The sequence below is a fragment of the Acomys minous genome (assembly GCF_964271855.1).
Source record: "Acomys minous genome assembly, chromosome: 6".
Classification (NCBI taxonomy): domain Eukaryota; kingdom Metazoa; phylum Chordata; class Mammalia; order Rodentia; family Muridae; genus Acomys; species Acomys minous.
In genome coordinates this window covers 72,852,952-72,863,345 of record NC_140487.1, presented here as the reverse complement: position 1 = coordinate 72,863,345, position 10,394 = coordinate 72,852,952, and the positions used below count along the sequence as shown (strand labels likewise).

Sequence of the window (10,394 nt, the reverse complement as noted above, 5' to 3'; positions counted from 1 at the left end):
TGGTGTCCTTGGTAGTGACAGCTGCTTCTGCTTTGCGTTCTTTATCCAGGAGGAAACTGCTACCATCAGTGAACCAAGTGATGTTGGAGTGGAGAGTCTCTGAGGTCTTTTTTCCAACTGTGTGTCTCAACTAGTATCTGGTGACAGTCATGGTCAGTGGGAGGCATCTCCCGGTCAGGAAGCAAAGTTGCTAGCTTAAGGCCTAATGGGGGCCCAAACGTAATACACTCCGGGTTTAGCAATAGAATTTGGTAGTGGGCTATTCTGGCACTTGAAAGCCATCAGTCAGGTGGCTGCTGGATGACACTCTCAATAGCATGGCGAATGGTTACTTTTAAACACTGTCTCAAAGTATTTTGTTAGCATCTTTGACCAATTGGGCTGTAGTTGCCATCATGCGGAGGCATGGAGGCCATCCAGAGGCCACAGGATCTAATTTCTTTGAAAGATATGCCACAGGGTGTTGCCATGGTCCCAGTTTCCGGGTTAATACTCCTTTCACAATACCATTTCGTCCATCCACATATAAGCGAAAGGGCTTCTCTAGGTCCGGCAGTCTTAAGGCAGGGCCTCGAGGAGGGCAGTTCGAATGGCTTCAAATGCCTCCTGTTCTTTATTAGTTCAATTAAGGGTTGTCCTCCCCTTGTGAGTGGATACAAGGCGGTGGCTAGTTCAGCAAATCCCGGTATCCAGAGGTGGCAAAAGCCTGCCGTGCCCATACATTCTCTTAATTGCTTGGGAGTGGTGGGAACCAGGAGGCTTAAGATAGTTTCTTTTCTGGCCTTGGAAAGCCATCTCTGAACTTTTAAGAGCATGTAACCCAGATATTTTACCTTTTGCTGGCAGATTGGGGCTCTTTCAGCTGATGCTCAGTATCCCAGCCTCCTCAGTTCCTGCAGCAGAGCTCGGGAGCCCTGGAGACAATGTTCTTGGTCCTTTGCCGCTATTAGGAAGTCATCTACATATTGCAAAAGAGTCACATGTGGGTGGAGGGCTCAAAACTCACGTAAGTCACATTGAAGTGGGCAAGTTCTTACATCTGGTCCAGGTTAATTGTCCAGTGGTCCCTCTTTGAGGATCTTGCTATTCAAAAGTGAACATTGCTTGGCTCTGGGGAGCCCATTCCAAGCAGAAGAAGGCATCCTGAAGGTCAAGCACTGTGTACCAAGTCCTGGTTGGAAGGAGGAAGATCAAGAGGGTGTATGGGTTAGGCACGGTGGGATGACTGTGTAGCACCCGAGAGCTGACCTCCCTTAAGTCCTCTCCTGGCCTGCAGTCATCAGTGCCTGGTTTCTTGACTGGCAACAAGGGTGTATTCCAGGGTGACTAACAAGGTTTTACAATTTTTTAGTTCTAATAGTCTTTCATTGTGAGGCGTTAATCCCTTTATGGGCCTCAATTGACACTGGATATTGGTGAACAGCAATGGGAAAGGCTGTTGGTTTAAGTCCCACTACTATTGGAACCTGGTTAATTGCTTTTCCCATCCTAGGCGTTTCTGCCCACGCCCCTGGAAAATCTTTAATCCATGTTTCCATCTCAGGGGGCCATTGTGTAACTGGTTTAGTTTCAAAAATTTTGTATTCATCTTCCAGACGTAAAGTTAATATTGGTAGGGGATCCCCTTGGGGTCCTCTGAGGTGGGGGTCTCTCTGGCAGAAAATGGATTTGAACTCCAAATTTGCTTAGGAGGTCTCTTCCTAGCAATGGGTATGGGCAGTCAGGAATGACCATAAATGAGTGGGACACCCGTCCCATGTCTAAATCAACCATTCTTCAGGTGGTCCATGGATATTGCTTTGTACCTGTTGCCCCTTGAACCCACAATTTCTTGGAGGATATGGGACCCAAATCATAAGTGAGAACAGAATGTTGAGCCCCTGTATCTACAAGGAAATCTATGGTTTTTCTCCTCGACCTTCAGAGTTAACCGGGGCTCAGCGAGGGGGTCCAAACCCTGACCTCCCTAGTCCCTGTCTCATCTAGTATCAGGGCTTTTGAACAAGGACCCTTTGTTTATTCTTTTTTTGCCTTCAACATGGGACAATTTTTAGCCCAATATCCCATCTCTTTGCCAAAAGCACATTGATTTTTCTTAAGGTGGTAGCTGTCGCCTCCAATTTTAGAAGTTTCCCCTTTAGGGGGTTTGTCCTGCGTCACAGCAGCTAATATTTGTTGCAGATTATGTTTCTGTTCCTTGTCTCATCTGTCTTCTTGAGCCTCTCTTTATTTTTCCTTCCTTTCTTCTTTTTCTTCCTCTGTCTCTCTACTATTGTATACTTTCTCAGCTATTGCAGTAATCTCTCTCAATGACTTATCTTGCATGTCTTCTGTCTTCTGTAACTTTCTCCTTATATCTGGATACGCTTGCTCCATAAATGCCATAGTCACCATAGCCTTATTATTTTCTGTACTAGGATCATAAGGAGTGTACTGTCGAAAGGCTTCCATTAGTCTCTCCAAGAAGGCAGCTGGTGATTCTTCTTTTCCCTGTCTCACCTCACGTACCTTGGTCAAATTGGTGGGCTTTCTGCCAGCCCCTTTGAGATCAGCCAACAGAGCCTGGCTGTAGACCTGGAGACATTTCCTACCTGCATTCGAATTGGGGTCCCATTTGGGGCACTGGAGGGGGAATCCAGCATCAACGTCAGTGAGTAACTGGGAGGGATGGCCATCTTGCTCAGGCAGGTTCTTGCGAGCTTCTAGGAGAATTCTTTCCCTCTCCGCAGTGGTGAAGAGGGTCTGCAAAAGTTGTTGGCAGTCATCTCATGTGGGCTGATGTGTAAAACATCTAGGTCCCCTGAGCCAAGAGGGTGGTAATCTCTCTGGCATAGTCTTGTATAACACATTTAAAGAATCAACTCTCCTGGAAATATGGCACCCCCAGAGTGGTGGGGGAGCATCCAGGAGCAAAACCTAAATATAGCGATGCTGGCAGAGAGTCCCTATAATCTGAAAAACTACAGCCCAGTGACTGCTTCTCAGAGTTGAATGGGGTTGGGGAGGGGTTGGAGAGATGGCTCTGCAGTTAAGAACACTGGCTGCTCTTGTAGAAGATGCAGTTTGCTTCCTAGTGTAAGATTCTAGATGGCCTGAACTCAGCAGTGACATTATTAGCTAAGAAAATGGTGTTTCCTTATTAGCTAAGGAAATATAAGATTCCAGGTGGCCTGGACTTAGCCACCATGACAATAGCGTTGTCAGCTGAGCAAACACATTAAGAATTGCAGGCCGGATAACAAGAGCAAACAAAGTAACAGTGAATTGAGAGGAACAAGTTAAAAATTCTCCTCTAGTCTCCATCTCGACCCTGCCCCTGGAATTTACTGCCCCATTTCACCCTACTTAGAATTTACCACCTTAGACTCCCAATTGCTAGTGTAGAACACTTTAACTAGCCATTGTCACTAAGTTCTGCTTCTGTAAAAGATATTTAAACCCTGAGTTCTTGCAGGACAGGGTCTTCTATCTCCTCAGAGTTTGGTGGACCCCAGAGAGTCCTTAATAATGACAGAAGACAACATAGAAGTTGGGATCTGCCACAAAGCTGGCTTCAGGAGGCTCACCCCAACCGAAATGAGGGGTTTCTTGGCTGCCATAGCATAATAAAGATGCCTGAACGATCCAAAAAAAAATTCCTTTGCTTTTGCATCAACTCTGGACTCTGTCTCTCAATTGGGCGTCCAGGAATGGACTCTGACGACCTGAGTCCAGCATTAGTTCCCACATGGAGATTCATAACCACCTATAATCTTAGTTCCAAAGGCACCAGACAAGCATGTCATAAATAGACATTCATACAGGCAAAACACCCATTGGCACTAAAAAAAGAAGAAAAAAAAGAAAAGAAAAGAAAAGAAAAAAAGGAGTTGAAGGGATGTGAATTCTCATTCCACTAGCCACATGGCCAGTTTAGGTGACAATGGCACACTGTCCAAGCCTCAGGTTAGAAGCTGTGCAGTGTCCCCTGCTGCCAGCCATGCCCCTATCATGTAAGTTTTGCCTAATAGTCTTGAAACCAAAATGGCCCCCACATTTCTATGGATTTGGGTGTGTTGGGTTAATTTCCATGGTGACAATATTGACTTTTTACAACATATGAAGGACAGATGGTAAAACAGTGTGCATTATGTCAGACACCTGGGGTTTACATGCCACAGTGGATTGACCCCCAGAGTGTGACAAATGGCAATGCAGGTGTTTCTTTTTTTTCTTTTTTCTTTTTCTTTTTTTCAGAGACATGGTTTCTCTGTGTAGCCTTGGCTGTCCTGGACTCACTTTGTAGACCAGGCTGGCCTCGAACTCACAGCGATCCCACCTGCCTCTGCCTCCCAAGTGCTGGGATTAGAGGTGTGCGGCACCATGCCCAGCTGATGCAGGCGTTTCTTTTTTGGGCTTGCTATTGTCCTCACACCTTTCTTCACAGAACCAGGTACCCAGATGTAGATCCTAATGAGCTTTTCATTTTGCCTTTACAGTCTGGAAGGGTCTTTTTTACCAACAGGTGATAAAGGCAACATTCTCACCAGTAAATACACATTCTTGGATGCCTGAGAGGTAGGCTCTAGCTTCTCCAAGTGTGCCCTGAGAAAAAAATTTCTGACACGCCCACTAGAGTCTCACCGAGGGAAAGAAAAAGCCCAGGTGCACTGGGTCTAATTTTACTACTGTTTCTAAGTTTTCTTTTCCTCTCTTTTCTAAACACTCATTTGTTATCCATTTTGGGGAGAACGGCACTTGTGGAGGGCAGAGAGCACTTGTGGAAGTTGGTTTTCTGCTTTAACTATTGTGGAGTTCGCTTAAATGCAACATAACTCAAACACCAGGTCAGTGCAGATGACAAAAATTTATTGTACTCCAGTCACTACTGATTGATCAGGGCCACACACAGACTGCGGAGCTGAACTGTGACCCTGAAGGGACCTTGTACAGCATATTTAAAGTACGAAGCCATAAAGCAAGGGGAAGCGGGGTCTGCTGTAGCCTTGCCCAGTCATATTTTGACATAAGGGGTTGAGCAAGGGAGTTCTCATCGATTAGGACAGGACTGGGTTCCTTGGCCTGCCAACAAGATGGAGAAGTTGTCCCTGCGATGCCTGCGCTCCTTACAACAGAAGCTGCCCAGCTATTGGGAAGTCCCTAGCTCCCCTAGGGCCTGGAACCTTGAACTTACTTTTTCCCTGATTAAATGGAGTCAGAAAATGAAATGGTAGCACTTAGAATAAATTTCTTATGCTTGTTACCAACACAACTATGCGAGTTTTTGGCAATTACCTTTGGTCATCTGTCTTGGCCTGAAGCACCAGTATCCGCAGAGCCATCCCCACAAAGCATTTTAAAGGAAAGAAAAGACATCATGCTGTGCTGGGCATGGTGGGTGCTTGCCTTGAATCCCAGCACCCAGAAGGTAGAGACAGGCAGATCTCTGTGCGTTCCAAGCCAGCCTGTTCTACATAGCAAGTTCCAGCCAGTGAGACCCTGTCTGTCTGGATAGATAGATAGATAGACAGACAGACAGACAGACAGACAGACAGACAGACAGATAGATACATAGATAGATAGGTGATAGACAGATAGACAGATAGGTGATAGATAGATAGACAGATAGACAGATAGACAGATAGGTGATAGATAGATAGACAGATAGACAGATAGGTGATAGATAGATAGACAGATAGACAGATAGACAGATAGGTGATAGATAGATAGATAGATAGATAGAGTGTCTTGGTCAGTGTTCTATTGTTGTGATGAGACACCACAACTGAGACAACTATTATAAAAGAAAGCATTTAGCTGGGGCTTGCTTACAGTTTCACAGTTTAAGTCCATTACCATCATGGTGGGAAGCATGGTGGCACGCAGACATAAATGGTGCTGGAAAAAAAGGAGCTGAGAGCTACATCCTGATCTCCTAGTCAAGAGAGAGACTCTGGCCTTGTCTTGGGCTTTTGAAACCTCAAAGCCCACCCCCAGTAACATACTGCCTCCAACAAGGTCACATCCGCTCCAACAAGGACACACCTCCTAATCTTTCTCAAGTGGTGCCACTCCTTGATAAGTAAACATTCAAATATATGGGGGCTGTTCTTTTTTTATTATTATTAATTAGTTTTTGTATTTTACAAAACAATCACAGTCTCCCCTCCCTCCTCTCCTCTCAGTCCCTCCCCCACCTCACCTCTGCAACATCCTCTCGCGCTCCCTTCCTCCTCAGAAAAACCGAGGCCTCTGGTAGATATCAACCCTTATGGGGGACATTCTTTTTCTTTTTCTTTTTTCTTTTTTGAGACAAGGTTTCTCTGTGTATCCTTGGCTATCCTGGGCTCTCTTTGTAGGCCAGGCTGGCCTCAAACTCACAGGGATCCACCTGCTTCTGCCTCCTGAGAGTGCTGGGATTAAAAGTGTGTGCCACCATGCCCAGCTTGGGGGCCATTCTTATTCAAAGGTAGACTGACAGACAGACAGACAGACAGACAGATGTAGACACCAGCATGACCACATGGGGTGGTACTGTGAACCTATAGCTGACCCAGTAGAAACTTCACTGACCACAATTAATAACAGAGAAAGGAAACATTAAAAAAGCCCAAAGAGGTCAAGATGAATCACCAACCCAACTCAAACCTGACCTGGGTCACAGAGCAGCATTTATCTTACTTCCTCCTGGGAAGATGCTGGGACCCTCAGATCTCTCCAACACTGAACTATCTTGCCTAGTAAAGCCCTTCCTCAGGCCTCACTCATCATCCTGGTGCTTCTCAGCTTGGCACTACATCTCCAGGGGGCGTTCTGAACATCCTGATGTCTGTGCTGCACCCCAGGCTCCCGGGTGTGGAGCCTGAAAACCCATTTCTTTAGAGCCTTCTGAGGGTGCAAGATGCAGCCAAGGTCGGGAAACAGTAGACAAGGGGTCAGCTGAACACACCTTGCTTGTCCCTGCCTCTCAGCCCTGGCTCCTCCTTCCTCCCAGTCTGCCCAGATGTTACCACCTGTTTGAACCCTCCCTCTAAAGTCTCCCTTGGGATCAGATGATCCCTTCCTTCCTTTCCTCCCTGACTCCTACGCTAGTCAAACTGTCAAATAAGCTGAGGACACCTAGCATTGAGGCTGACAGCTCATCCACAGGAACCTCAGCCTTTGGCTGGGCTGGAAGACTCTCAAGCAGGGAGCACATTGCATATATTTATTTTCTAGCAATGACTGGACAGGAACTTACGATGAATGAATTATAAATTCACATTCATTATGGCCGCACTATAGGGTTGGATAATTAACTTTGGGCAAGTTTAGAACCAGATCCCTGTGGGTAATACAAAACAGATAAAGGTCAACTCCTCGGCTTGACTCCATTTTGGCTAAGCAAGTGGTCAAGCGGATGGATCTCAGCCCAACCACAGCTCCTACCAGAGTCCTTGCATCTTCAGAGCCTTCCTCAGGGCACACCATGCTGTGTGTGCAGGGAAGACAGGCATAGCAACTCAGGCAAGCAGATGGGCCAGGGTAGAGGCTGAGAATCACAGTTGGGGGCTAAGGGGGAGGTTCACAATTCAAAGCCTGCCTGAGCTGCACTGTAAGGCCAAAGGCAATCTGTTTAATCTAGAGAGACCCTAACTTAAAATTGAAATGAAGAAAATCTGGGGGAATAAGGACGTAGTTCAGTGACAGAGGCTTCTCCAGCTCAGGAGGAACTTTGGGTTCCATCGGCAATACCCAAAATAGAAGCCAAAACAAGAGCCAAGTGGAGAGATTCTGGTCACAGGGCTCATTTCCTGGACAACCAGGTTTGGGTAAGTTGAGAGCAGAAAGGACATGAAATCTTCCTTCTCCTTCCTCATTATGCTGAGCAGGGGGTGTGGGTGTGGGGTGTGGGGTGTGGGTGTGGGGTATGGGGTGTGGGGTGTGGGGTGTGGGTGTGGGGTGTGGGTGTGGGGTATGGGGTGTGGGGTGTGGGTGTGGGGTGTGGTGTGGGGTATGGGTGTGGGGTGTGGGTGTGGGGTGTGGGTGTGGGGTATGGGGTGTGGGGTGTGGGTGTGGGGTGTGGGTGTGGGGTATGGGGTATGGGGTGTGGGGTGTGGGTGTGGGGTGTGGGTGTGGGGTGTGGGTGTGGGGTGTGGGTGTGGGGTGTGGGTGTGGGGTATGGGGTGTGGGGGTGTGGGTGTGGGGTGTGGGTGTGGGGTGTGGGGTGTGGGGTATGGGTGTGGGTGTGGGGGTATGAGGTGTGGAGGTGGGGGTATGAGGTGTGGGGTGTGGTGTGAGGTGTGGGGTGTGGGGTGTGGATGTGGGGTATGGGTGTGGGGTGTGGGGTGTGGGTGTGGGTGTGGGGTATGGTGTGTGGATGTGGGGTATGGGTGTGGGGTGTGGGGTGTGGGTGTGAGGTGTGGGGTGTGGGTGTGGGGTATGGGTGTGGGGTGTGGGGTGTGGGTGTGGGGTATGGGTGTGGGGTGTGGGTGTGAGATGTAAGGTGTGGGTGTGGGGTGTGGGGTGTGGGTGTGGGGTGTGGGGTGTGGGTGTGGGTGTGGGGTGTGGGTGTGGGATGTGGGGTGTGGGTGTGGGGTGTGGGTGTGGGGTGTGGGTGTGGGTGTGGGTGTGGGGTGTGGGTGTGGGTGTGGGGTATGGGGTGTGGATGTGGGGGTATGAGGTGTGGGGTGTGGTGTGTGGTGTGGGGTGTGGGTGTGGGGTATGGGTGTGGGGTGTGGGTGTGAGGTGTGGGGTGTGGGTGTGAGGTGTGGGGTGTGGGTGTGGGTATGGGTGTGGGGTGTGGGTGTGAGGTGTGGGTGTGGGTGTGGGGTGTGGGTGTGGGGTGTGGGTGTGGGATGTGGGTGTGTGATGTGGGGTGTGGGTGTGGGGTGTGGGTGGGGTGTGGGTGTGGGGTGTAGGTGTGGGGTGTGGGTGTGGGGTGTGGGTGTGGGGTGTGGGTGTGGGGTGTGGGTGTGGGGTGTGGGGTGTGGGTGTGGGGTGTGGGTGTGGGGTGTGGGTGTGGGATGTGGGGTGTGGGTGTGGGGTGTGGGTGTGGGGTGTGGGTGTGGGGTGTGGGTGTGGGGTGTGGGTGTGGGGTGTGGGTGTGGGTGTGGGGTGTGGGTGTGGGGTGTGGGGTATGGGGTGTGGGTGTGGGGTATGGGTGTGGGGTGTGGGTGTGGGTGTGGGTGTGGGTGTGGGGTTTGGGTGTGGGGTATGGGTGTGGGATGTGGGGTGTGGGTGTGGGGTGTGGGTGTGGGTGTGGGTGTGGGGTGTGGGTGTGGGGTATGAGGTGTGGGGTGTGGGTGTGGGGTGTGGGTGTGGGGTATGGGGTGTGGATGTGGGGTATGAGGTGTGGGGTGTGGGTGTGGGGTGTGGGTGTGGGGTATGGGGTGTGGATGTGGGGTATGAGGTGTGGGGTGTGGGTGTGGGGTGTGGGTGTGGGTGTGGGGTGTGGGTGTGGGTGTGGGGTGTGGGTGTGGGGTGGGTGTGGGGTGTGGGGTGTGGGTGTGGGGTGTGGGTGTGGGTGTGGGTGTGGGTGTGGGTGTGGGTGTGGGTGTGAGTTGTGGGGTATGAGGTGTGGGGTGTGGGTGTGGGGTATGGGTGTGGGTGTGGGTGTGGGTGTGGGTGTGGGGTGTGGGTGTGGGGTATGGGTGTGGGGTGTGGGGTGTGGGTGTGGGGTGTGGGTGTGGGTGTGGGTGTGGGGTGTGGGTGTGGGTGTAGGTGTGGGGTATGGGGTGTGGATGTGGGGTATGAGGTGTGGGGTGTGGGTGTGAGGTGTGGGTGTGAGGTGTGGGGTGTGGGTGTGGGGTGTGGGTGTGGAGGTGTGGGGTATGGGTGTGAGGTGTGGGTATGAGGTGTGGGGGTGTGGGTGTGGGGTGTGGGTGTGAGGTGTGGGGTGTGGGTGTGGGGTTGGGTGTTGGTGTGTGTGGAGTGTGGGTGTGGGGTATGGGTGTGGGTGTGAGGTGTGGGGTATGAGGTGTGGGGTGTGGGGTGTGGGTGTGGAGTGTGGGTGTGGGGTATGGGTGTGGGGTGTGGGGTGTGGGTGTGGGGTGTGGGTGTGGGTGTGGGTGTGGGGTGTGGGTGTGGGTGTGGGTGTGGGGGTATGGGGTGTGGGGTGTGGGTGTGAGGTGTGGGGTGTGGGTGTGGGGTATGGGTGTGGGGTGTGGGGTGTGGGTGTGGGTGTGGGTGTGGGTGTGGGGTGTGGGTGTGGGTGTGGGTGTGGGGTGTGGGTGTGGGTGTGGGTGTGGGGTATGGGGTGTGGATGTGGGGGTATGAGGTGTGGGGTGTGGGTGTGAGGTGTGGGGTATGGGTGTGGGGGTGTGGGTGTGAGGTGTGGGTGTGGGTGTGGGTGTGGGTGTGGGTGGGGGTGTGAGGTGGGTGTGGGTGGTGAGATGTGGGGTGGGTGTGGGGTGTGGGGGTGTGGGGGGGGGGGG

The 10,394-nt window shown here is 51.1% G+C and overlaps 1 protein-coding gene across 1 annotated transcript in view; it reads left to right on the top strand.

The window, feature by feature from the left end:
* Positions 1–3,903: 3,903 nt before the first annotated feature.
* The window catches only part of LOC311599668 (uncharacterized protein), a gene marked incomplete at its 5' end in the record, with an annotated part of 15,781 nt that continues 9,290 nt past the window's right edge, over positions 3,904–10,394 (top strand). The window contains 2 exon segments of the mRNA XM_084785683.1: positions 3,904–3,945; positions 6,766–6,832. Coding sequence (XP_084641809.1) covers positions 3,904–3,945; positions 6,766–6,832 — 109 coding nt within the window.